A 27,390-nucleotide genomic window follows, 5' to 3' on the forward strand; every position below is an offset into this window, starting at 1 on the left:
GATTTCCAAACTTTCCATAGTTAAAAAAAATGTATCTGTAAATTTTTTCTTTGTAATGAAATTAAAAAAAAAATTCAGTGAAGTAACAGGAAAATATCACTGGCAATTGGGAAATAAGGTAATACTTTATGCTGTAATCTCTTCAAGTGTTTCCTTCTACAGGGCATGGTCCTATGCACAGTATGCAGACAGTAAAACATGCAGCGGTCCCCTTACGTCACTAGCGATGTTCCTTGAACTTTTGGCAGCTACGATGGGAATGGCATCTGGTCTCAAGTCGTAACCCTTGGCAAGCGTTTTCTTCCAGTCTGCCTTGTAATGAGCCTGCGCGAAACAAAGGATTGCTTTATCACTTGACAGAGTTAAAGGACAAACTGAAACTGGACAGCAAGGTATCTTTCACAAGACATCTACGGTCCATTCTGCTAAGAGAACCTGAGGCTAAGTGACTAGTTCACCGCCTGAGTGCCTGTTAAAAGTTATTTTTGTAAACTATGAAAGGGGCTGGAGATGGAGGCCAGTAGTCATAGCATTGATGGGAGGATTATGGGTTTAAAGTCTGCCAGGGATATATGGGAAGACCCTGTTTCAGAAAACAAAACAAAAAGCCAACTCAACAACAAAACCAGTAAAAACAATAAACAACACACCCTATAATCTCAGCCAGTGACACAGGGTCTATGTTTGTGTGAGATAGCAATAGAAAGGTATGCTTTGAATGTAAGATAGCACTTCATACATTTCTATACTTTCAGTCTCTCCCTTACGACTGTTCATATTTGCGACAAACTTTTCATAATAAAGCATTTCAAAGTTTGAGAAGTTTGTCATCAAAAATTTAAAATTCAGATACACTACTTCTCCTGTGGTTTTCACTGTAAAGTGCTCTTAATATTGTACTGAGAGAAAATTTCAAATGGACCAACATCATAGAAATGATTACCCCCAAAAATGTACTTAAAATGTTAAGAAGAATAACTAAGACTAAGCTATTTTTTTTAAATAAGTCAATAATTAGGACATGAGCAGTTGCTTGGTGTGGTGGTACACATCTTTAATCAGCACTTGAGAGGCAGAGACAGGCTGATCTGAATTCCAGGCTAGCTTTGTCTACATAGGGAATTCTAAACTAGTGTTGGTTGAATAATGAGATCCTGTCTAAATATATATAAATTAAATAAACACATTAGATTCCCCCCTCAGTTTTTTTTTTGCTTGTTTGTTTGGGATTATTCAAATGATTTCCCCTTTTCTGGCTCCCCACTTCCCGAAAGTCCCATAAGCCCTCTTTCCTTCCCCTGTTCCCCCATCTACTCCTTCCCACTTCCCTGTTCTGATATTCCCCTATACTGCTGCACTGAATCTTTCCAGAACAGGGGTCACTCCTCTGTTCTTCTTGGACATCATTTAATAGGTGGATTATGTCTTGGGTATTCAAAGTTTCTGGGCTAATATCTACTTATCAGTGAGTGCATACCATGATTAATCTTTTGAGACTGGGTTACCTCACTTAGTATGATGTTCTCCAGTTCCATCCATTTGTCTAAGAATTTCATGAATTCATTGTTTCTAATGGCTGAATAGTACTCCATTGTGTAAATATACCACATTTTTTGTATTCATTCCTTCGTTGAGGGACATCTGGGTTCTTTCCAGCTTCTGGCTACTACAAATAGGGCTGCTATGAACATAGTGGAGCATGTGTCCTTATTACATGCCAGGGAATCATCTGGGTATATGCCCAGGAGTGGTATAGCAGGGTCCTCCGGAAGTGTCATGCCCAGAATTCTGAGGAACTGCCAGACTGATTTCCAAAGTGGTTGCACCATCTTGCAATCCCACCAGCAGTGGAGGAGTGTCCCTCTTTCTCCACATCCTCGCCAACACCTGCTGTCTCCTGATTTTTCCTCTTCAGGTTTAATTACATTTTTAAATTATAATTCACATCGTGGATTTATTTTTTTATTTTATTTTATTGAGATGAGTCCTACTATGTTGCCTGGGCTGGGCTCAAATTCTCTAATCTTCAGCCTTAATGTCAGTGACTGTGTCTCAAGCTCCTTACACTGCAGGCAGTGTTATAACTCTGGCTTCACATTTTGAATTTAAACATTGTAACCAATTATATTCCCTGACCACCACTTAAAGCACTAATAACTAGTTGCTTTAGAAGTCACAGCAATTACAGAAGCAAACTGAACTCTTCTAGAAGTTTTAATAAACAAAATTGTACAGAGTAGTCCTTACTCTTGGGGCAGACTATGTAACTGCTGCTTCTAGTCTTTGCATACCTTGAGTTTTTCAAAAATAGGGTACCATTTTATAACTTGGTTTTGCCATGTACTAGTGAGTCACAGCTCTTACACAGAAAGAATATACATTAAGAATTATACATTATAGAATTATACATTCTATAAGAATTATACAATAAGCAAAATGTTATCATGACCCCCAGTCCCCTGCTATATAGGGCTCCCATCTGAGTTTTCAAATGGTCTACATTTGGTTTGCTCTCCCTGAGTGACTCAGTACAAGATTTACCCAGAGTTAGAGAAGGGCTGTCCACATAAGCAAGGTTATGCGACACCAGGTCAAATACTCACATCGCTCATATTGATGGCATTAACTTTGGCTTGAATAAACTGAGGAAGTTCGGGGTCCATTGTATATTTATGCTTCAGTTTCTCTCCCTCTACTTTGTAGTTCAACTGCAAAGAAAAGCATGAAGATGTTAGCAGCTGACACAGCATGAGCTTCATCAGGTAGCCACGCCTATAAAATGCAAGGGTATCATTGGTATTTTCCATATACGAGGCAAATGCACACTCCATCATGGGCAGGGAGCTGGGGTAGGTATATTTGTATCTTCATTCATTTAAAGTAAAAAAAATGCAGATCTCTCCCTTTGGAGCTTATACAAGTGTGCAAACTATAAACTATAGTTGAATTTGTGATATGCTACAAATACAACAACCATCCCAGAGAAACTTCTATAGTCATGTAGGCAGAGTGAGCGAGGTAGTGTGTGCTCAGACTTGGGTGGATGGGAGAGCTCCAAGCAGAAAAGTATCCAGGCCCCAAGGCTAGAATAGTCACATGGAGTAGCTGGGGACAACCTGTCATCCAGCATTGGAAGTGGCATAGAAGAATGAGAGAGCAAACCATGGAACAGAGGTCTCTTCACCCAAGGTAATGAGTTTGAATTTTAAGTTCAACAAGAAATACCCTAGAGGGTTGACACACAAGAGGATGGGAATTTATTATGGGAGAGCCCAGACAGTGAATCTAAGTCATTACAGCCATTGACATGACAGATAAGGAACTCTGGTTGGTAACAGGTCAAAGACAGGTTCTGTAGAAAACTGGTCTTCAGGACACAGGCTTGGCATAAGTACAGGATGTCGGGAGGGCACAGGGGTCGCATCCAAAGCAACAAGCATATTATTTCTGGCTTGAGTATCTCGGTTTACACTCATGGCATTTATTGTGATGGAGCAGACAGTATATTTTCCTAGCTAACTCAAACTCAAGGAGAAGTGACACCTTTCTCAGCACCAAAGAATCTCCAGCATTTATGAGGACTGAAGTATCATATATCCTTAAGCTCTGCAGGGATACATGAACAGGGATTTCCCTGAAGGGATGAAACCCACAGACGATCTGCAGCTCTGAGGCAAGTCAAGTGTGCCCTCCTTTCCAACATCTGGGGCTAAAACAAATAGGATCTTTGTGTTTTAAAGTTTGCTTCTCTTCCTGACAGAGGCATTGTGTCTGTGGATGCCCGTGGAGTCGGGCACTTCAAAAGCACCAGGTAATGTGAAGCACTGGACATAGTAATTTGGCTCTGGCAGGAAGAACGGGGACTGGGTCTCAGAAGGGATGGCAACAAATAGACTGCTGGTCTCTTCCCCAGAGGCCTCATTTTAAGAGCGCTTCACAGAGCAAGCTGTTACACAAGAGGAGTAGGACATTATGCCATCTCTCTGTGCAACTGGGAGAACTCCTACCACGTAAAGCAATCAACAGCCTTTGCAATTCAGACCCAATTGAAGATGATAAGAGGAACACTCATCTCCATGTAAAACGTGCAGGTCATACTTATGAATAACATGCATTGGGAAAATTCAGGCGAGTTGGAAAGGCTGCCTGTTTTCCCTGTCTTCAAACTCAACTTGGTTACTTCCAAAGTAGCCTGGGCTTTAATGCTACATTGCATGCGTCCTCGCATACTGAATGAAGGAGCATGGTGCGGTGGCTCGGCTGTGGGCTTTATTTGTGGGCTAAGGGGAAACCTCTTACATCACTTAGCTGCTTTGTGTTCTGCTGAGCCAAAACCATGCCCATGGAGTCGGGCACACTCGTGAACTTGATGGTGTCTGGGTGTTGCCGGTACTTCCTTTCATTCAGGGCATCGCCTGCTTTCTTGGCTTTCTCTACCTCCAGCGAGCCGATGGGAATCCACCCGATGCCCTTGAAGAAGCTGTTGTACTCGTCTTTGTACACGTTCTGCAAATGAAGAAGCGCATATGAGAAGGGAGCCTCGGGAAGAGTGAAGCCTCTGGCGCCTGCAATTCCACCCAAAAGAAAAGGAAGCGTTCATTTCTCCAGTGTTTGCGCCTGTGTCTGTCCTTCAGCTTATTACCAGGAACTGCGAATAAGCCAAAGCAGGTGTGCTTTTAGAGTACATTATATAATAAATACATAATGGAACCTAGGTCATGCATTTCCATGGGTGTGGTGAATTTTTTTTGTATCTTTTGACAATAAATTGGGGGTTCCTTTTGATTCCACTAAAAACTTTGCAAGTTTGAGTGTCACCTATACCGTGAAACCTGTGAAACCCGAGTTATTCCTGGTCTCAGCTGGTGAGAGATTTTCTCTGACAGCTCAATGACCAAATACGATTTCTTCCCCAGCAGAGGACGAGTCTTACACAAATCTGCAGAACGAAATGCCCTGAATGTTAAACAGCTCCCCCGTTGGGGCTCACTGTGATTCATGCAGCAAACAGAGCTTTCCCAGTTCATTTGCTATGACTCATTACATAGATTTACACGGATGACAGTGTGACCTTGAGTTTAAAAAAAGAAAAAAAATTACTGAATCAAAAAGAATTCAGTTCTGCACCACACAGCTATTGCCACTGAAGCAGGCCCACCTCTGACTGAGAACTGAAGTACCTCTTGCCATTAGAAGAATATGGCCTTGGCTTCATCCATAAGTTAACAGAGGCAACATCAGTGTTTACAATGTAAGTATGGGAAGTCAGCAAAATGTACCATTGAAAGTTTTTGAATGAACGTTGCTTATTCTAATGTGCATTTTCCAAGTATCTCACTGCATTTTAAAGCTGAATAAAATAGACAGAAGTGACCATCCTTTAAGGACAGACGTCTTTGGGTTGTTATGTAGCACATACTCACATCGCTCTGAATTTGATTGGCATTCCTCGTATGCTCAAGACTCAAGGCATCAGGCAGGTATGTATAGTGATGCAATGGTTGTTTGTAGTTGACATTGGTGGCCACGTCCTGGGCCATCCTTGCAGCAGTGATGCTAACCATGTCCCCAGGGGTATGGTAACTGGTTTTGGTGTTCTCATAGTTTTTCTTGTATTCTCGGTCTGACTGCAACTTAGCGACATTCATATAATGGACCAACTTGGGGTCGTCCTGGAGGCTTCTGAAACCCACGTGCTTTCCCTTTGCCTTCTCGTAAGCTTCTTTGTATTTATACTGTGGAGACAAAACTTGCTTAGTCAAGGTCTAGGACTGGGAACATTTGGAACAACAATTTTTTCCCACACACAAAAGGAAACGGGATATGAAACACATGGAACACATCTCCTAGAAAATGCACAGGAAAAGCCCTTTAAAGTCTTCAGAGACTTCAAGGAAGTCCCATGATAATTTTATAATTTTCTACTTTGGTTGACTTGTTTGATTTGTAAACAGAACTATTTTTAAAATCAACCAGAATATGAACACACCACTTTCCAAATATAAGATTGATGTCTTTTAGCTTCTTGGGGATGGGGTGTTTTCTAATCCAGTATGCAATTTCTGGTAATGGGTGTGATTATCAGCCATGGAAGTAGTTGGGCCTTCACCCAGTCCCTTCATCAGCTGCTCCCTCTGCAAACTCAGGACTGAAGGAACTGCAAATCAATGAGGGAACTCCAGCAAAATCTATAGGCTTTCCCATCAATAAAAACCCAAGCCAAAGCAAATCTGCTCAAGGTCTTTCACTGCTGGGACCATCATTAAGATGCAGAAGGAAGTACCTTGGGATAGGTCAAACCCTCACTAGTGCTCAAGAGAATCCAAATCCATGCAAACCCTGCAGACACTGAGCACTGGCAGTGGAAAGAGGAATTCATAAGCAAGGACTTAGCAAGTCAAAGGTTACCAAGAAATCACTAGATATCTTAGAGGACACACTGAAAAGCTGTGAGGCCAGAAGAGGGACAGAGTCATACTTCAGACTTTCACTTTCAAATTAAATCAGGAGTGTATTTTAGAGTGATGGGTACAGTCTACAAAGCTTTGAAGAAGGCATTTTCAGTCTGTGCCTGCAAGGAAAACTATAGTGTTTTTATACGCCTTTCTCCTATGTAGGCTATATACACAGCTGGTTTCTTTTCTTTTCTCAAGTCTAGATTATAACCCTGTAAGACATGAATGCCTAAAAGTGTGTTTTTAAAGATGAGACTCTGTGTATAAATATTCATATATATATATATCATCGATGAAATGATATCAACAATTAAATCTTAAAAGGGAGACATTTCACTGTCTTATGAAATATCTGCAGATATGTACTATTTTCCATTCTATTTAATGCACTGGCAATGCAGGCAGTCATCTGAATTTAGCGTGTTACTGTCATGCATTCATGTTCTCACTGGAAATAAATGCGAGCTGTCAGGGAAAGGCGTCAGTGGAGGTAATTTTGGTCATGAGTCAGGGGAGAAAGTTACTGTCAGACTTAGGACATTGCTACTGAATGCAGTCATCTGGGGGAGAAAAATCATGACCATGTTGAAAAGGTGGCAGGTTTTCAAAATAATAATTTGTGGAGAGGTTGGATGTCATGAATTACATATACCCAAGCAAGCGTTGTGTCTAAGACCTTTCTAAAAGAGCAGCCACTCAAATTTCACCTCAAACTTTACTCACATCACTGGCAATGTTTCTTGATGACTTGGCCGCAGTGATGGGAATGGCATCAGCCAGGACATTGTTGCCTTTGGCTATCAAGTCATGCCAGTCCCGTTTGTAACAGACCTGGGGTAGAAAGCAAAATCAAGTCAGTGCATTTATCTACCAATCACCCCAGGAGTCCCTCTAGCACTGGGGTTCTCTCAGGTGTGTGAACTAACAGATTAGATGCCCCAATCACATGTTCTCTTCTAGGAGACCACGTCAGCCAGGAGTCACACTTTGCATGTAGCACAAAATCACTGGTCTCTGCACCGAATATCCACCCAGGCCTGCCCTTTGTACACACAGAAGAGGGATGCTGAAAATCCAGAGTGGACGAAGGAGGGAACAGTAAAGGCTGTGTGAATTCTGGTATGTGATCGCTAATGAGAGAAAATGAAGCTGTCCTATCACAGAAAGGATGACCAAGAGGAGACTTGGAGGTCAGCTTTACACATTTTATGGCTATTGTTTAAAAAAAAAAAGGTAAACCAATGAATAAGGGTTTCATTTATTTTAATTCTCTCCCCGAGGATTCTAGTTCCTCTTCCCCGTGCCAACAGGAAAACTAGCGGAAGCACTGGCGGGATATGCAATGGATTCTGTGTAAAGGAGAGTGGTACATCCCACTGAGGGGTCCTTCCTCCGCAAGAGCCAACTCAAGGGTCAAGAGCCACCATCCCGAGATGTGCTGACTAGGCCCAAGAGTGGGAGCTGACTTATGTCATCACCCAGAGGCTTTCCTACTCTAAAGCTCTGCTTTCTGGTCACACACCAAGCTTCCCCACCCCACGAGAGGTCCGCAGTGCTTACGTCACTTATGTTGTAAGCATTGCACTTGGCCTGGAGAAACTGTGGGAGATCAGGATTCAGAGTGTACTTGTGTTTCACGTCTTCTCCTTTAGCTTTGTATAAGATCTGCAAGACACAGACACAGAAATGGAATCCACACCTCGCTGAGAGGAAAGCTCATTAACTACACACTTAAAGGAGTTGTTCTCAGTAGAACCTGCCACTGTTTCCCTTCCCGCTGTTGCCTCCTTTCCTCTGGGGATCTTGCTCCGTAGCCAAGGCTGGCCTAAATCTTCAGACCCTCAGGCTCTAGGATGAAGAGCGTGCCACCACATCGGGTCTAGAATGACTTTTTGTACCCATCAAATGTATCCAGTAAGGGGGGGTGAATAGGGGAGGAAGGAGAGGAATGGAATTGAGAGGTGTGGCTTAGTTCTAAACATCTAAGATCCGTCTAGTAGAATAGTTTCAAATGTCTCTGATAGGACAGTCTTTTAATGGCAATTGGAAACAAATGAAAAAAGTTAGTGCTGGGAATTTTAAAAAAATGCCTTAGCTAAATTTAATTTTTTCTATCTATCTATTTAATAATTTAAAATGTATTTAATTTATGTGTATAAGCATTTTGCTTGCATGTATGTTTGTGTACCACATGCTTGGTCCCTGCGCAGGTCAGAAGGGACTGGCGTGATGGATAGTTGTGGGCCACCATGTGGGTGCTGGGAAGCAAGCAGGTCTACTGCAAGTGTAGTCAGTGCTCTTAAACACTCAGCCATCTCCCTAGTGCCCGTAGCTTTAACACCGAATATAATTAGTACCCTAATTATAATTTAATTTATAATTAGATAAACCCTAATTATCTAAATCTAAATCTCTCTATATTTAATATAGGTAATCATGTAAATTAATAATATAAATCTAAATATATATAAATATATATTAAATCTATCTATATATAAAAAAATAAATCTAAATATATATAAAATCAAAATTCTAATTTAACAATAAATTGGAAATGAAAAGACATTGGTGTAAGCATACACATATTGAGCTGGCACTTACCCCTAAAAGAGTCCCCCCTGCTCCCAACACACACACACACACACACACACACACATACACACACACACACACACACGCACACGCACACAAGTGCGTGTGCACACACACACCCCCCCTCTGTACTCACATCACTGACTTGCTGGGTGTTCTGCTTTGCCTGCACCATCACCGGGGAGTCCACGATGCTGGTGAACTTGAGCGTGTCTGGATGTTGCCTGTATTTCTTTTCACTCAGGGCATCCCCTGCCTTCTTAACTTTTTCTTGGTCAAGGCTGCCAATCGGAATCCAGCCGATGCCCTTCATCCAGGTGTTATAATCTTCCTTGTAGGCATTCTACAGTGGGAGGGAAGAGGAGTGAGGCCCAGGTGCATGCTGGGAACTGAGGGCGGTCCCCCGGGAAACAGCACTTACATCGCTCTGAATGTGCATCATGTTCTTGGACAGCTCCAGGTCCATGGCGTCCGGCAGGTAGGTGTAGTGGTGGAGAGAGTGCTTGTAGTTGGTATTGCTGATCACATCCTGTGCCTTCTTAGCCGCCACGACATCGAACATGTCGTGAGGTGTGTTGTACTTGGTCTTTGTCTTTTCGTAGTCTTTCTTATACTCCCTGTCTGACTGTATCTTGGCCACGTTCATGTAATGAACCAGTTTAGGATCATCTTGGAGACTTTGGAATCCGACCATTTTCCCTTTAGCCTTCTCATAATCTTTCTTGTAATGAATCTATCAGGAAAGAAGGTGGGCATATTTTAAAATGTAGCTTTGAAGGTTGCACTGAACAGTGAGGTCATACTTTGAATATTTTGAGCTTCCAAATTTTTTTTAAAACTCCCCTAATAAGAAGATTGGTTCCAGGATTCCCCATCCCATACAAGACAAATAACCTATACATATTCTCTCATCTACACTTCAAATATCTCTAGATTATTTATAATATCTAGCAAATTCTAAATGCTATATAAATGGTTTGTGTCATTTGAGGATGATGATAAGGGAAAAATTCTGCACGTGTTTAGTGAAGATGTAATTTTAAAGTTTTTTTCCCCATCCATAGTTAGGTATCTGTGGGTATGAAATCTGAGAATATGAAAGACCACTTCCTACATAGTATGCTAAAATAAAACATCATTTAGAAGCCACTTGGATGTCTATAGCTACTTCTGTCCATCCAAAGGCGGTTGGGATGCAGATGCTACCAGAATTCCCATCAGTGACAAACTGTTTCTTTCTCCATAGATACTGGTAAAAATCATGAAATGAAGCATTTCACATTCTTTACCAATTACTCTCTGCTGCCAGTCCCCCAGAATAGCTGAGAATTTGACAGCTGAAGACTCAACAGAAAAGAATTTTTCTGAGTTCTTGATTATTGAAAAAGAAACTCAGAGCCAGTCATGGTGAATACAATTTTTTTTGGCATTGCACCATAAACAGAGGGGGCCTGGGAATTCTTGTGGAGACCTGCAGAGGATCCTGGGAAACCCAGAGCAGATACAAGAGAATTCTGGGAGTTTGGGGGGATGGGGTGGCTGGAGGAGCCACCCATGAGAAAGGAGCTCAGGGAGAAATTCAGGTGGGAGGACTTTTCAGAACAAGGGCATCAGGATTTTGTTCTGTTTTGTTTTTTGTAACTGTATTATAATTACACTGTTGTAATAAAAACTTCATTTCAATCAGAAGTCATACATGGATTTCCTAGGGAAATAGACATAATGCATGAAAGGGAGGAAAGGAGTAGAAAGAGAAAAAATTATATAAATTAATAAAGATTGGCGATAAAGTTATTCCATCTAGAGGCTATTACAACTTGAATTTCTTCTTGGCTTCAAAGTAAAGCGAGTTTATGCAGAAGTCTGCACAGTGATTTTAAGTCTTGATGGCAACTCATAGGTAGATGGCTATGCCGATCCCGCCTCTAATCACACTAAGGTCTGTTTAGGGTACTTTTCAGACTAGTTTCCAGTCAGGGACCCCATACTTGGTGACTTCTGGGTATCCCGTTAGGTCCTATGTCACACACATGACCACAGCTGGACTTACATCGCTCGCGGCCTGTCGGGCAGCTTTGGCGGCTTTGATGGGAATGGCATCAATTCTCAGGTCATAGCCTTTCTTGCTTAAGTCTTTCAAGTCAGCTTTGTACATATTCTGAAAGAGAAATCCCTCTTGAGTAGGACTGCAGGGCCACATTAGTAATGGCTGGGCGTGCAAGACAGGGATGTACGCACCTCACTGATGTTGTAGGCGTTCACCTTAGCCTGAATGAACTGCGGCAGGTCTGCTGGCAGGTTGTACTTGTGCAGAATTTCCTCCCCTTTGGCTTTGTAAGCAATCTAGGAGAGAAACCGGACATCATTTATGAAGGCACTGGAGAATAATTTCAAGGACTATTTCACGAGGTGATGCTAAGAAAGACTTTCTCTGTTATTGTCCCTACAGCCATCTATAAAAACATGTGTACATTCTAGGACACCCTTACAGTGACATAGAGTTCTTTCTCACTGCATAGCCAATTTAGGACAAGATCTCTGAGCACACAGTAGGAATCTCTGCCTCTAGGTAGAGATGCCTGGAGGACCTCAACCTAGAGGCGTGGCCTGGTGGAAATGTGAATCTGCAGGCACTTCCCAGAGCCGGGACAGATTAGCAGGGCAGACCATAACAATGATCTATTTTAAACTTCATAGAAGGCTAAAGGGAATTGCGGGTGGTTAAGATACAATCTCCAAGCCCTGACTTAAGATACAATCTCCATGCCACATAGCATTCATTCTTTCTTGTCTCTATAAAGATACCTTGTGACTGTCTTTAAAGGTTCCTCTCTCACCTTCCCCTCAGACAGCCTTCCCTCGGTGGTGACTGGATAGCATACACTATATGCAATACCCTAAAGATATGATAATGTGGATGTGGCATCACTGGACAGCAGGAATTTATAGCTGTCCAGAGGAGGCTCTTCAGACGGTAAAATAGCTACAGGTGTCCTGTAAATTCGAGGTAAATTCATGTTAGTAAACAGCCACTAAATCACACACACAGTGGACACTTACATCACTCCTCTGGGCCTGGTTAATTTTAGACTGCACTGTAATGGGAGCATCTTCAATTGAGGTAAACTTGAGTGTATCTGGGTGTTGGCGGTATTTTTTCTGTTTGGAGAATCAAAAAGAAAGATTAATAATTAATAATCACTCCAGGCTAATGTTGAAATCCTAGATGTTTCCTTTGGAAAGACACAGAGATAATCATAAAACTACCAGTTTTATAATCCTGGAGTCCTGATCTCCTTGAGTGAGGGAAGAATACAATGCAGAACTGAATGGTTTAAAATCGGTGTCACTGTGGGCGGTCTGTAGCACGGCTCTCTGGACACATGCTTGCAGTCCTAAGTTCCTTGCTTATGGCATAAAAGAAGGGCTTTCTGTTATGCTGAGTCCAGAAGTACCAGAGAGGTCTCTGAAGGGTTATCAGAAGACCAAACAAAACAGGATCTAAATGTTAACACAGGGGTGGCTTCAAGCTCGATGAATATCCAAGGATAGTCTTGAACTCCAGAACCTCTTGTTGCTGCCTCCTGGAGACTTTACCTGACCCTAAGAACCTCATCAGCACCTGAACTGAAGATGTTTTCTGGCTGAGGGATAGGTTACTAACGCAGAGAAAGATCTAATGACTAATGTGGCAGAGAAATGCTCACGCTGCAGCCTTATTGTGACTTCTTACATTTGTACCACTGATGTGCTTAGGAAGAAAGAGGGTCCTTGGGAAGGTCAACCTCCTGGGGAGCTGATACCTTGTCACTCGGTTATGACTGTCTCCTATGCTGATGTGCCCAGTAGACACTCACGGGGCATACTGAACATCCCACTTTTATGTATATTTAACACTGTTTTGTCAAATCCAAACTTTTGGAATCTACCAACCTTGGAAGATATTTTCTGAAAGATCCTTGAGAAGGCAAAATTGCCTTCACTAAAACCAAACAGAAGTCCACGATAACTAGAATGCTTCCAGCTTGAACATGGTAGAGAAGCCTCCTCGCTCTGCAGCATTGTCCCTTAGAACCTTCCCTTTCCTCGGAGATGCAGTCATGTGACCAACGCGTGCTTCCGGTTGTTGATGGAGAAGGCGCAGTTACTTTGGCCACATTAACAATCTCAGGATTACCACTACCCTTTCCCTAAGGCTGAAGGGCAATCTGTAAACTAATGCAGGATCACCAAGACTATAATCGAGGCAACGATTCTTTTGGTTTGTTTGTTAATTTTGTATTAAATTATTTTATTTATTTACATTCTAAATGTTACCCCCCTTTCTGGTTTCCCTTTCTAGAGTTCTTCAACCCCCTGCCCTCCCCTTTGCCTCTGAGAGAATACTCCCTGGCCACACCCAACCCTCATTCACCCACCCACTCCCACCTTCTTTAAAGAGGAACTTTTGACAGCCTCATTATTCAGTATTACCCCAGGCTGGAAATAAGCCACATATCTACCAACAGGTCAAAAGGTCATTATTATGTGATGTTTCTTTGCAAAAGAAGACTACGAAATTAAAAAAAGAAAAGAAAAGGAATGAATTTTAGGCATAGGCAAAAGACTCATAAGAAACAAAAGAAGCCATAAGTCAACAAAACATTTATAAAGGGTAAAACTATAGAGACCAGAACAGCTCAACAATGGTCCATGGTACTAGTGGCACTTTACAATTAATTTGTAAGGTTGGTGTTAGGGTTCATGCCTAGAATCCCCTTACTCAGAGGCTGAGGCAAGATTACCACCACGCGTTCATTGCCACCAAGGTGATATAATAAATACTGGGCCAGTCTAGGTTACACAGAGTGAGACTGTGTCTTAAAATAAACAAAAACAAAAGTAGAAAAGAAAAATCCCAGTGGGAGCAAGTATACAAATACATGAATTATGTTTGAAGCAGGTACATTTGACATTATGCAAACAAAGCTATTCAACTATATTTGAATGCCTTAGATGAATAGTTTGGATACTACCAAGGGGTATAAATATCTTTCTGAAGGACTTGTGCTTTAAAAGACTCTTCAGCAGCAATGGCCAGAGAGAGAGAGAGAGAGAGAGAGAGAGAGAGAGAATAAGTAGGAAAAATGCTTCTTCCGACTTGGCATTGCATGAGGACCCAGTGCTCTCCAACGCAGCAGTGGCCATACCTCATTCAGGATCTCCGAGGCTCGCTTTGCCTTCTCCATCTCCAGGGACCCGAAGGGCACCCAGCCACAGCCCTTCATCCAGCTGTTGTAGTCAGCTTTGTATTCCACCTGTGACAGAAGAGGAGTCCCGGGGCCTTCGTTGGCATTAGCACAGCACGGACGTTTGACACAGCGTTTTAAATACTCTTGAGTAGGAGTGCTGTTCCAAACACGCACATGTTTTTGGTGAAAGTTTAGAACCCTGGGATTCCTGATTTCTAATTGCCATGTCCTCCGTTTCCCCCTTAGGTTTAGCTTAATGGAAATGTGTGGAATTCTAGCCTAGAAAATGCTTGATTCCAAACCGTATTTTAAAAAACGAATGAAATGATTACATTGGGACCATTGGCTGGAGGGGTTTGCTCCTTGGAAGTCTTAGTGCTGTATCTCTGTGGACAAATTAGGCCTGAACTGATGGTCCTACTAGTAGTGAATACTCTCGGTTATTTTGTAATAAGGCTTGATGGTCATTGCTTGCCCAAGTCTTAGCACACCTTGCCCTTCATGTATAATGACCATCTCAGAAGGTTTCTGCATCAGCCTACAAAACATTTGGAAACAGTTCTACTTGTTAAGGTGTTTAAACAGACAGTTATTATTTGGAATCACTATTATGTGGGGACACAGTCACCAGAGAGCCAATAAAATAACGAGCTCTTCTAGTCATCTGACCATAGATGACCCCCCGAAATTTATCTATAGAAAAGAGGCTAAAAATTGTTGTTCTTTACAATGGGTTTTTAAAAACTGGAGTAGAAAAAAAATCAAGAAATTAACCTTGTCCCTGTGGAACTTCAAATAGAACTGTGATGAAGACATAAAGAAAAATTAAATAATTAAGAAATAAGATCATGCATATCGTAGAACTGTCATTTGTAGTATATGTACCTACAAAATCAAATTGTTACTCCATACTGTGATAGTCTAATAGAAATTCCTGCCAGGAAGCTGTGAGATTACTTAGAAAACAGAATGAGTTAAAGTTTTACTTAAGCGTGCTGAGTTCTTGGTGCTATCCTGTTAAAGCCCCTTCCTCTTATCTTGGGAAGGCAAACTCTTGCCTATACTGCAGCTATCAAAGGTCCTATCACGGATCCTGTTTGCCAAGGAGGGAATACTTCATTTCCTATCTGTAAGCATTTGTGTGTTTTAATATGCACTTGCAAATGTTTGTTTCTGCAGACGTGCCTAACTGTGATGGAAATTCCCTTTGGTGAGCAAGGGATTTAGAGAACACCCTCAGATGTCACACTGTTCCCTGATCTATAAAAGCTGAACTTGACATGGCATGAGCTTGGGTTGTGCCTGGGTGAAATCAAGCTGAGTTTCCTTTGTCTCTCTGAATACTTGCTCAATCCTTACCGGTTAATATTTCCATGACAGTAGAGGTATAAATTATCATCAGAAGAGTAGTGTCTCAGAAAACTAAATATCTGTCCTATGATCTAACATTTATATATGTGTGTGTATATATATATATATATACATATATATATAACAATTATATATATGTGTGTGTGTGTATATAATATATATACACACACACACATATATATATATAACCAAAAGTAATGAAATTAGACCCTAAAAGGGCATTTGGTTACACATGGTCATAGAAACACCTAGAAATAGCTAATAGGTGGGAACAATCCAAACATCCACCAACAGAAGAATGGATACACAAGATATGGCATATATAAAGGAATATTACTCAGCTTTAAAAAGGAAGAGAATTCTGACAAAACTATAACAAGTGTAAACCTTGAGGGCATTATGCTAAGTGAAACAAAAAAAAAAACAGTCTCCAAAGACAAATACTGTATGATTCCACCCATGTGAGGTGTTTGCAACAGCCAAACTTACAAAAGAGGAGAAAATGGGGTATCTATCTAAGAGCACTTTTCCTTCTGAGCCATCTTGCTGGTCCTTGGCATCCATTTAAATATTCAAAACAATTTTCCTTTTCCTTCAGCTTAACAACTGAGGCTTCTTAGTTCAGCAAGGTTGGCAACGTTCCCAGAAGGAAACATGTAACAGCACATGTCTGACACATGTGTACTATCCTGAGGACTTATATCCCTAAGAACCACAGGGGCCATTTCCCAGTACCTTCAAGCTTCCTCGTAGACAAGGCAGATGCATCAGTGAGGTGCCAACAAGGCTCATACTAGATCCCACCCTGTCTCACCTTCCAAAGAGGGGAAAGTACTCACATCACTCTGCAATGCGTAGGCCTTCTTGGCCAGGTCCACATTGATGCTGTCAGGGGGGTAGCTGTAGTTGTGCAAGATGTGTTTATAGTCCACATCACTGGCAATCGCCTGAGATTTCTTAGCTTGGGTGACTTGGATCATGTCAAGAGGGGCTGTGTAGATCGTTTTTGACTTTTCATAGTCTTTCCGATATTCGCGCTGTAAGAAGAGCCTGTTTAGTTCTGCGCATCCTTAATGAATTCTCAGGACAGCAAAGTATGACTTAGAGAAACAGCTGCAAACATCTGAGTAATTATTTTACCCCAAATTTGTTCCTATGTCTTTTATCATCAAATTCCTCAAGAAAATGATACATGGACAGACCTTCATAATTTTACTTTACTTTTATCTTTTGATTTTTGAGACAGGGTCTTGCTTGTGTGGCTCTGGCTGGCCTGGTTATTTTCTATGAAGCCCAAGTGGGACTCAAACAATGGCAACCCTCCCGCCTCAGTCTCCTGAGTGCTGGAGATTATAATCCTGAACTACCACACCAGGTTTTCATGTTGTCAAGCATGCAAACGGCTTTAAGAGAAACACCGAGAACATTATAAAGTTTAGGGCACTTGCTCTGCCTTCCTATAGTTTGTGGGATGTTATTCCCAGGGAATGTGATTCATCCATTATAATTTCAAAGTACTGACTGACGGACAGAAAGCTCAAAACTTTCTGTGGCATTAAAGCCTGCCCCATCGGAAAGGAGCTAATGAGGAGGTGCTGCAGTGGCAGGTGAGGGGAGGTGACTAGCTGAATTGTTTTGACACTTGTGTTTATGTTCCCAGAAGCCAAGACATCTCGGTGCCTATAAAACGCTGTCAAAACACACCACGAAAATACTTGCGCATTCATGTTTATTGCTGCACTCTTCACAGTAGCCAGGAAATGCAACTGACCTAGCTGTTCATCCGTAGTCAAATGGATACATGAAATTTGGTTTATCCACATGATGGAATTTTACATAGCCATAAATAAAAATGAAATTAGGACATTTGAAGGAAAATGGATGCAAGTGGAAATCACTATGTGAAGTGAGAAAGACAGCCTCAGGAAGACAAACTCCATGTTTTGTCCTTTGTGTGTGTGTGTGTTCATGTGGTGTAGGTTTCTAGGTCACACACTACAAAGGGGGTGAGAAGGAGATGAAGCCCCTAAAGTGGATGGGAAGCGGAGAGGAAAATGGAATGCATATGACAAGAAGGCAGAGGGACTGGCTGACCAGAAGGGAGCAAGTCAGAAGGGGTGGGGGAATGTGAGGGGAGGCAGTGCAGAGGTGACTTAAGGAGAACAAAGTCTAATGTCACAGGTCATGTGTGCGAAGACACTGTGATGGACATGGTCAAATTACTTTGTATGCTATCCTAAAAGAAATCCATTTTCAAATGTTGTCAAGCATGCAAATGGCTTTAAGAGAAAGCTTCCTTGCTATACATAGCTTAGCACTAGCCAGGGCATTGTGTGAGACCAACTCATTGATAATGTCTTTCACTTGCCAAAGTCTTTATGCCTACAGGTCTAATGTTTTCAAGGACAGGATGAAAACAAACAAAACCAAAGAAAGCTAAAGCTTTCTGGGGCACTGCTGCAGAGTTAGTTGTAGCTTCTGGACACAAGAAGACATAAGAAATGGTGGCCAGGAAGAGCATGCATGTGAACACTATGAAATGCTCACAATAGTGATTTATAAAGCACACGTAGATCAATGTGTGTGCACATGGCTAAAACAAGCAAATGATACCCACATCTTCCTTCTTTACCATGGAAACAAGTGTTTGCAAGCTATGCAGGACACTGTAGCCACTTTTAAAATCTCTTCTAAACAGTATGTACTTTAGTTGGAAATAGAAGATTTTTTTTTGCCTCTATAGTAAAAATCATAGCCAGAAAAGGACAGGTGACCCATGGATTACCAGTAGGCAATCTGTGAATCCCTGAAATTAGGGAAATGTATATGATGAAAAAAAAGTCTATAAAGGTTATTTATATTTTTAAAATTATGTTTTTAAAAAGGTTTATCATCAATGGAATGTTTTTCTTAAATAGAAGTCACTATCAGTTATTAAAATCAACAGAAAGTGCCAGCCACACTTGATTTTATATCAGAATTTCATTAGTTTTTTCTAAAGATAGTTTTAAAATCAACTTAAAAGCTATTTCTAAATTAGAGTAATACATCTAGTGATCCTTTCTAGGAGGTTTTTGAGAACAAAAAACTGGTGCTCTGTTAAATATTAATGCAGAGTCTTCAAAGTGGATTGGGTCTCAATTCCGTCAGTAATTTCTTTCCTGAAATGTGAGACATGTAAGAGCCGGGATACATTCTACCTCTAAAGCTCTCAGCAAGTTCTTACGAACTTGAGGAAAGCCCATGGACACAAAACCCTCTAACTGAAATCTTTCTACTCCTGGCCCATGGCCAGTTAGACCATCTGAGGCTGATACTCACGTCGCTCTGGTTCTTGGCGGTCTTGAGGGAGTGCAGCATCTTGGGGTCATCATTGATGCTGAGGGCACCGATCATCTTGCCTTTGCTCTTCTCATAGTCCTTCTTGTACATCACCTGCAAGGACACCACACACATGCTAACTGCTCATCAGGGGCATCCCCAGCCAGCAGCCCAGCCCAGGGCTCCACTCACGTCACTGGCGTTCCTGCTGTTGGCCTTGGCTGCTAGCAGGGGGATGGCATCCACCTTGATGTCGAACTTCTTGGCTTTGCTCTTCTCCCAGTCATGCTTGTAGACATTCTGGGAAAGTTTCACAAAAGAAATCAGTTTTTTTTTTAAAAAAAAGAGACATTGAAAACAGGTTAATCCATTGATTATAAAAAAAAATTGAAAGCTTGTATCTGTAAATTTATTTCATTTAGGAGTAATTTACTAACTGAACAGTAGTATAACTATTGATTCTTTTATTACATAGTTTCTTCTTCTACACTGCTCAAAGTATAAACAGCATACTCCGATTTAATCATTTAAAAAAACCTTCTAAAGACTCATGCATATCACAAATAATTATATAGTATAGATAACGACCGATAAGAGGTAAAATGAGATATTTACATGGGAGACATCTCAAAAACTAGAGTTTAACATAGGGATAAACGAGAGAATACTTCTGATAATAACAGAGACTGTAGAAAAGATATCTGCTAATGGAGTATGTCTCCAGAGTATGTGAGACTTAAAATCCTCCCTTCCACTCATAACTACCTCCAGAGCTCACTGCGTTGAGTCTAGCGCTATGTCTACTGGCTGACACACACTTTCTCTCTTCCCACACAAGGCAAGCCTGTGGTCTCTTACTTACATCACTCAGGTTATAAGCATTGACTCTGTGCTGGATGAACTCCGGTGCATCTGCTGGCACGTTGCACTTGAATTTCTCACCTTCATGCTTTGCTTTGTAATTCAGCTGAAGGGGTATGGGGGGAATGAGGGAAACTATATGTTACTGTGGGTTGACTGTGTGCCCCAATTTCACTTAATCCCTTAAAGTCTACATTGGTGGCACTTAACAGGACCCACCCATCAGAGGTGATAGGCTCACAAGAGCTCCGCCCCCATGGTCTGATTGGCCAACAGAAATGGCTTCATTTTAAAAATGAGCTCTGAGGAGGGCTTGCTCTCTGTCCCCTAAGCAATTCCTGTGTGATACAATGATTCAACAAGAAGTCTGAAATTGGCACCAAGCTCTTAGACTCCCTAACCTATGGAACTATGAATTAAGTAGCCTTTATTCTTTTTGACAGGTGAGGAGACAGTTTTAGATATAGTGTCTTACCAGGTAGTCCAGGCTATCCTCAAACTCAAGATTCCCCTGCTTCAGCTTCCTGAGTGCTCAGGTTTCAGGCAAGGGCAATTAAATCTAGTAAATATCTATTCTTTATAAATTACCCTGCCCCAGGTTTTTTTTTTCCCAGCACAAAAAAATGGACTCATCAGACATCCAAACAGTTCAAAGTAGGACATTTCCTTGAATTTATGTAAGAAGGTATTTGTGTCTCCTTATGAAAAAATACTTCAAGGGAACTCTTTAATCTTGTCCATGTCTCATTCCCTCTCTCAGAAGACTTATGGTACAACTGGGCTTCACTTCCACATGTCTGCTAGTATACTACAGACACAGCTAACAGACACCTCATCAGCATCCCAAGGCAGGGCCTACAGGCATAAAAACCCAAAGCTGTTAAGCTCTATCATCAGAGCAGTAAGGATGCCGGGATAATTCCCAGTAACATGTTAACTCGGCTATAAAGTCCCGTGCACACTGTCCCTGCTTTCGACTCTCCTCAGCTCTCTGTCTACAGCGCCCTACCAGACCTTCTTCTCCCTGCCATCCTAGCTTAGATCTTTATTGAAAACCTCATTGCCTTGTTTTCCCTCCATTCCTTTTCCTTCCTTTAACTTCTCCCATGCCCTCTCAGTCCTTCTCAAATCCCTGTTTGCCTCTTAACTCTTTCTTTTATATACACACATGTGCTCGTGCACACGTACATAAATAGATAAATACATTCTGTTGCGTCCATTCAGCACTGCATGGGTACAAGGTTATTTCAGGACTGACCACTGGATAAACAGAGTGTGTGTGTGTGTGTGTGGGGGGGTCCTCCCTGCGGCAAGACTCTCTCTCACTCTCAGCATCCCTTAGTTGCCTGTGGTTCTTTGTCTAGGTGCAGTGTTCCCCATTAGCACACCTGTTGGTATCAGTTTTCAGGTCTGGTTTTGCTAGCCCTACTGTTGAGGTATCGCCTGCCATTTCCCAAGAGACACAATCTTACAGCAGATTTTATGGTCCTGTCTCTTATCATATTTCCACCCACCTCTTCCTGGATGTGTCCTGAGCCTTAGGTGCAGGAATTGTGTTGTACATGTGTGTCTACACATTGAGCTCTTTAAAAATTTAAAATGTTTTAAATTGCATTTTAAGTTTTTAGTTGTGTGTGTGTGTGTGTGTGTGTGTGTGTGTGTGTGTGTGTGTGTGTGTGTGTCTGTAGACTCGCAGATTTGCTGTGGCCAGTGTGGAGGTCAGAGGACAATTCTGGGGAGTCAGTTCTCTTCTTCCACCATGTGGAAGGAGATCAGGGATAAGTCTCAGGCTTTCAGACTTGGTAGCAAACATCTTTCCCCGCTGAGCTGTCTAGGCAGCCCCTGTATTGTTAACTCTCATTTGTTTCTGGATTGCTGCCTAGAGCTTTGTTGCAAGCATGCCTTTTCTTTCTTTAAAGTCTGTATGACTTTACCAGAACAGGAATGCTCCTCCTTTTGCCTATCAAATAGATGCCTCAGTTGTCACTATTTTCTTAAGTGGCACCAAGGTCTAGTATTCATGGGTCACATTTTAATAAGTAAGGCACTCCTATGAAAAGTCCGTGAGAATCAGTTACTGCCTTGCTGTCTAACAGTCTGCCCAGGGGAGAGGGGCTACAGTTCAAGCTAGCATCGTATAGATCAAAATCTGAAACATGGCATTAAGGGCATGACAGATAGATGACACTTGAAGACACTGAGATTTTCAGTAAGTCACACACCGGTTGCCCCCTCACAGAGGAGTCGGGACACTTACATCACTGAGCTGTTTGGTGTTGAGCTGGGCTTGCAGTAGCACAGGAGTGTCGGTGACTGCTGTGAATTTGGTCTGATCAGGATGCAGTTTGTAGGTGTGCTGGAAGAGAAGAGAATCTCTGCTGACATCTCACACTGTACTTTTCTATTCCTTTTCATACCACACCAATTCAGGGCAAGCTTTGCTTTCTTTAGTCCTGAAGAATGGATCCAAATGCTACTTCCTTCAGTTTTCAATTCCTCTTTCTCCCCTTTCATCTCCATTACCCAGTGTTGTATTGTAGATGTGTAGCTTTGTTTTAAAAACTAAAACAGAATTACAGTATTTCCTTCCATCCCCCCTCTTCTACTTCTTCTTCTCCCCCCCCCCCCCACTTCCTGGTTTTTCTACACTTGAAAAGGCCAAAAGGCCAGGAAATCATTGACGTTTCTGCTGCACCTAAGCCTCCCAGTCACTCTTTCCAGTGCCTAAACAGCTCTGTGATGAACCTCCTGTTGAAACTGGGCTGTCCTTTGAGATGTAAATTCTGCCTACTCCATCCTCCATATCTTTATTCTATCCTTCTCCTCCCCAGCATATCCCCATCATGTCTCTTCTCCATTCCTCTTTCTCTCTTGAGATCATTCTTTCTGCTTCTCTGCCTCTGATCTTGGCATAGCAGAATAGTTCCGCCTCAGATTGCTCTGGACCTCCATTTTCTTCACATGACCGTAGTCTAACTCTGAGTCACTCTTGAGTGCTCCTTGTTCACTGTCTATCTCTTCCACTCCAATGAACTTCTGATAGAGCAGATCACCTTGTCCCCTAGTTCCCAGCAGCGAGGACAGTTTCAGGCTCATGCTAGCCCCTGGTGTCATTTTGTTGAACAATGAATACCTTGATTATGACAAACTTGGATAGTATCTTTTTGCCCTGAATTTAAAGCTATACAAACTATTGAAAATAGACATATAACCTGAAAGAATTTCATAGCCAATAGATATCGTCCTAATAATTTTTGTGTCCCCCAATGAAACCCCCAAAGCCAAATTAAAAAAAAAAATCCCATCCTGACAACTAGGTGACAACATTTGAACTCCTATTAATGTACCACTAGATGTCAGAAGCATCCTACACCCAATATGAAGAACTCAGGGCAGCTGGCTTACATCTTTACACTGGTCCAACTTCTTGATAGCTTCGTATTCTTGGGTTATCGTCTGAGGGAAATAGCATTTCCCTTTATCTTCTTCATATTCTGCTTTGTAACTCTTCTGAAATGGCACAAGAACAAAACCAACTCAGGATGGCTATTGCCTCCAAACAATGTCACGGCAAGGCTAGAGGAGGTGGATTCAAACTTACATCACTGTTTTGAGCAGAAACTTTCATGCAGTGTGTATGGTACGGGTCTTCAAAGCTGCCCACATAGTGTCCCAACATATTCTTTACATAGGAATCTTTATATTTTGCCTAACAAAGGAAAACACACATACTTTGAGTTAATAGTGACTTTTCAACGGGCAGGAAATCCTTCCCGCCCAAGAGGTGGCCATGGCTTTTCGAACCTCACTGAAGCTCTTCAGAAGGGTGTCAAGTTGATACTTAGGGGTCTCACAGTAATTCATACTCTTGGCCTTTGTCTTCTCATAGTTTTCTCTGTATAGTCTCTGTCAAAGGAAAAAAGAAAGAAAAACATATCTCAAACACTAATAACCATCTATGCCATTGCCAGACTTGAACGATGGGATGGAATTTTTACGGTTTCTTCCTCCTGTTTCCCACCATACAGAAAGGATACTCTTGAAGCTCATGTCTTGTATGGTGAATAACAGCAAGTGTTCATATTACCTATCCCAGTGTTTCTCAGATTGAAAAATATAGCATGTAAATGCATTGAAATAACTGTCCCATTTGTGTGTACTTGAAGATCATGGATTGCTTAAATATTTGAAGTAAAATAAAGCCTAAGGCCTAAGAAGGGCCTGAGGACTCGGGCAGTCCCACAAAAGCCAGCAGCTCAGCACCTGATGCATGCTCTTCTCATACCCCTGGAAGTTGCTTTTCACCATCAACCTTACATTATAGAGGCTACCCACAAATTATAGTTTTTAAGGTTTGGAGTCCTTCAACGTGTGCATCTGTCATCTTTTGTTTCACATTCTCTCTTTTACAAAATTCTTAAACTGAAGTGTCTTGCTTCTGTGTTTTGGCTTCATCTGGTATTCTACTCTACCTCTCAGCTGATTTTCTCACGTCCTGCTTTTTGTTCTCTGAACATCTTTGCAAACTCCTCAGTTCAGGACACTGAGCGAGTATATACCCACACTAATACCAGGAGCACTGTGCATACTAATATTAGGCCACTTCTGAGAAATAAAGAAAACAGTGCTTTTTATTACTTCCCTCCTTATGAAACAAAGGCACAAAGGAGATTAAAGACACAGTCCTCCCAGAGAAGAACATCACTAATAGTGACCTCTGCTATTATCTCTCTACATGTAGTTTGCCATGCAAAAGTGAGATTTGAGTATAGGCTGCCACGCAACCCAGGGGTATATTAATTATTGGAGAGCCCCATATCAAAATGAAGTGGTTTGTGAAAGTTGCTTACATCACTCTGGTTCTTGGCGGTCTTGATGGAGTGCAGCATCTTGGGGTCATCATTGATGCTGAGGGCACCGATCATCTTGCCTTTGCTCTTCTCATAGTCCTTCTTGTACATCACCTGCAAGGACACCACACACATGCTAACTGCTCATCAGGGGCATCCCCAGCCAGCAGCCCAGCCCAGGGCTCCACTCACATCACTGGCATTCCTGCTGTTGGCCTTGGCTGCTAGCAGGGGGATGGCATCCACCTTGATGTCGAACTTCTTGGCTTTGCTCTTCTCCCAGTCTTGTTTGTAGACATTCTGGGAAAGAAATCAGCAAAAGCGAAATACCTGTCATCACATTTAGAGACCAAGGCTAATGCATTATTATTATTATTATTATTATTATTTTATTTGTTTATTTTGGTTTTATGAAACAGGTTTTCACTGTATAGCCTTGGCTGTCCTGGAACTCACTCTTTAGACCAACCAGTCTGGCCTTGAACTCAGAGATACAACTGCCTCCCTACCCCCCAGCCCACCCTGTGCTGGGATTAAAGACATGCACAACCACCAGTCAGCTATCATTTCATTCTTTACAGAAGATAAATGCATCCTGTTCATTGTCTAGAAAATTGTGCATGCTTGAGGTAATTCTTCTCAAGCTGGAGCTTCTAAGTCTCTTGTTCTCCATCAGAATATTTCAACAAATTAGCTCAGTTCCAGTGGGCTCACTAATCTATGAGTCCTGAACTAAACGGCAGTGAGTGGTCCACACATTCTGTAGTTATCCTACTCTCTGAAGTTTCAGGCATCACTTCCATTTGCCCTCTAAGTCCACTCAGAGGTCATTTCAGGAAGCATCCTATTGCCCACCAAGGCTGGATAATATCAGTACTTGTTTTGGAAATTGTCGAAGAAGACACACTCTTCTCCCAAGGGTCATTTAGCTTTTCTATAAAATTAAATTTGGAAAATGAAAGCTGGCAATGGATTCATGGCTTTCCGCCCTTTACATCTTCTGGGCCATCATTAGCATAAGCCTTCATGCAGGTAGAAATAAGTCTATTTTGTGTAAAAAGGGACACTGTAGGCCTGGAGAATAAAGGAAATCATTTCTTAAAAAAAGATTTATATTCTAAGAAAATTGAAATACAGTATAGGATAAATAATAATGCTAACAGATCTAACATGATTTAAAGCAAAATACACATGCAGGGTGCTATTTTAGATGCTGGATAGAATATATTAAGATTATCTAACAATTGAATGAAGCTACTTGCAAGATGACTAAACAGAGGCACTAGGGATTTACAAGGCAAGTTTAAAGTTATTTTGGTAGAAAGGTAGACACATACAATTGTTAAGGGTTCTTCCCATCTTTAACATTGAAGCAGTCATTGGATTACAATGAAGTAACTCAAAACCAGGTGCACACCTGTCTGTGGTGCAGCGTGTGAGGTACTTACGTCACTTAGATTATAGGCGTTCACTCTGTGCTGGATAAAGGCAGGAGCATCTGGAGGTATATGACACTTGAATTTTTCACTTTCGTGTTTGGCTTTGTAATTTAGCTAAAGAGAGGGAATCAGGGTATGGGTCAGAAAGAGGGCCATTAAGATCAGAAGAAAAAGATTTACCAAATACAAAATCTTCTTCAGACATGTTGGACAATAACTGGCCAAGATCACTAGAACAACAGGTTAGGAAGACTGTACTGTGGAATCTGTGTACTGGACTCTTGTCCTGTCACCATGTTTATCACAGTCACCACATCCACCACCATGGTGGGTGACAGAATGAGGTGGCTCTTCATTGCATTCCTCTCCATGCCTCTCACAATTGGCCCTTTAACGAAGGAAGGCACTGTCCTTCATTGCTGATGTCGCTTTACTGGAGATCTCCTCATAAATGTCACCTCGCGTATATCATGCTTACTGATACTGCTGTTGAAACTGTCATTTCTAGCCATAAATACACTGAGGCCATTTAAAAGGTATCTCTAGGCTTCCATTTTCTAGAAAGCTATTTGGCAGAGAGAAATCTGCACGTTAAATATCTGATCTGTACTACACCTGTATATTCTGAACTCATCGCCTATTGTGTTGATTTTCAAAACATCTACAAATTATGTAAGAGAAAAAGAGGCATAAAAAGATTAAGGCCCTTGACTATTTTTGTCACAAGAAGCTAGGATACAAATACAATTTTGCCTAAATCTGGAATTCCTGTTCTTTTCAGTACTTTAAGTTATGATGGTTTTCTTGAATCAACAACTTTACTAAGCTCATCTACTTAAAAAGATTCCATCCCACCAGATAGAAAAATATTTTAAGTGATTAGAGATATATAAATGCCTGATGAAATATAAAGGTTTTCTAATAAGTGAAATAAAATAAGAAGTTGGTTTTTATGGGCTAAGAAGGTAGTGGTAGAGCATTTGCCCACATGAACAAGACTTGGGGTTTGATCCCAGAATGGCAAAATGTAACAAATTGAATTTCTGTATGGATTTACGAAATGTCTCCTCAACCCTCTGTAACTGGTTCTGCAAATGCTTACAAGAACTTACATCACTCAGCTGTTTGGAATTAACCTGGGCTTGCACCAGAACAGGAGAATCTGTAACTTGAGTGAACTTTGTCTTATCTGGGTGGACTTTGTAGGTGTGCTGTGGAGAAACAGAGAGATTTGGTTTAGTAGTGTCTGTGAAGTGCAAGGTGGTTTATG

At 41.5% G+C, this 27,390-nt stretch overlaps 1 protein-coding gene across 2 annotated transcripts in view; it reads right to left on the bottom strand.

The window, feature by feature from the left end:
* Neb (nebulin) overlaps positions 1–27,390 on the bottom strand; it is a 193,761-nt gene that overhangs the window by 140,249 nt on the left and 26,122 nt on the right. For both annotated transcript variants that reach the window (XM_052182470.1, XM_052182469.1), the window contains exons 15-38: positions 27,233–27,331; positions 26,130–26,234; positions 24,874–24,981; positions 24,682–24,795; positions 23,636–23,737; positions 23,433–23,540; positions 23,237–23,341; positions 22,089–22,187; positions 19,833–19,937; positions 19,163–19,270; positions 18,971–19,084; positions 16,489–16,686; positions 14,237–14,344; positions 12,108–12,206; positions 11,286–11,390; positions 11,098–11,205; positions 9,469–9,780; positions 9,184–9,390; positions 8,016–8,120; positions 7,179–7,286; positions 5,424–5,735; positions 4,300–4,506; positions 2,604–2,708; positions 217–324 (exon numbers count right to left, since the gene is read on the bottom strand). In XM_052182470.1, coding sequence (XP_052038430.1) covers positions 217–324; positions 2,604–2,708; positions 4,300–4,506; positions 5,424–5,735; positions 7,179–7,286; positions 8,016–8,120; positions 9,184–9,390; positions 9,469–9,780; positions 11,098–11,205; positions 11,286–11,390; positions 12,108–12,206; positions 14,237–14,344; positions 16,489–16,686; positions 18,971–19,084; positions 19,163–19,270; positions 19,833–19,937; positions 22,089–22,187; positions 23,237–23,341; positions 23,433–23,540; positions 23,636–23,737; positions 24,682–24,795; positions 24,874–24,981; positions 26,130–26,234; positions 27,233–27,331 — 3,249 coding nt within the window. The remainder of the gene's footprint in view (positions 1–216; positions 325–2,603; positions 2,709–4,299; positions 4,507–5,423; positions 5,736–7,178; positions 7,287–8,015; positions 8,121–9,183; positions 9,391–9,468; positions 9,781–11,097; positions 11,206–11,285; positions 11,391–12,107; positions 12,207–14,236; positions 14,345–16,488; positions 16,687–18,970; positions 19,085–19,162; positions 19,271–19,832; positions 19,938–22,088; positions 22,188–23,236; positions 23,342–23,432; positions 23,541–23,635; positions 23,738–24,681; positions 24,796–24,873; positions 24,982–26,129; positions 26,235–27,232; positions 27,332–27,390) is intronic.

Source organism: Apodemus sylvaticus, chromosome 5, assembly GCF_947179515.1.
Source record: "Apodemus sylvaticus chromosome 5, mApoSyl1.1, whole genome shotgun sequence".
Classification (NCBI taxonomy): Eukaryota; Metazoa; Chordata; class Mammalia; order Rodentia; family Muridae; genus Apodemus; species Apodemus sylvaticus.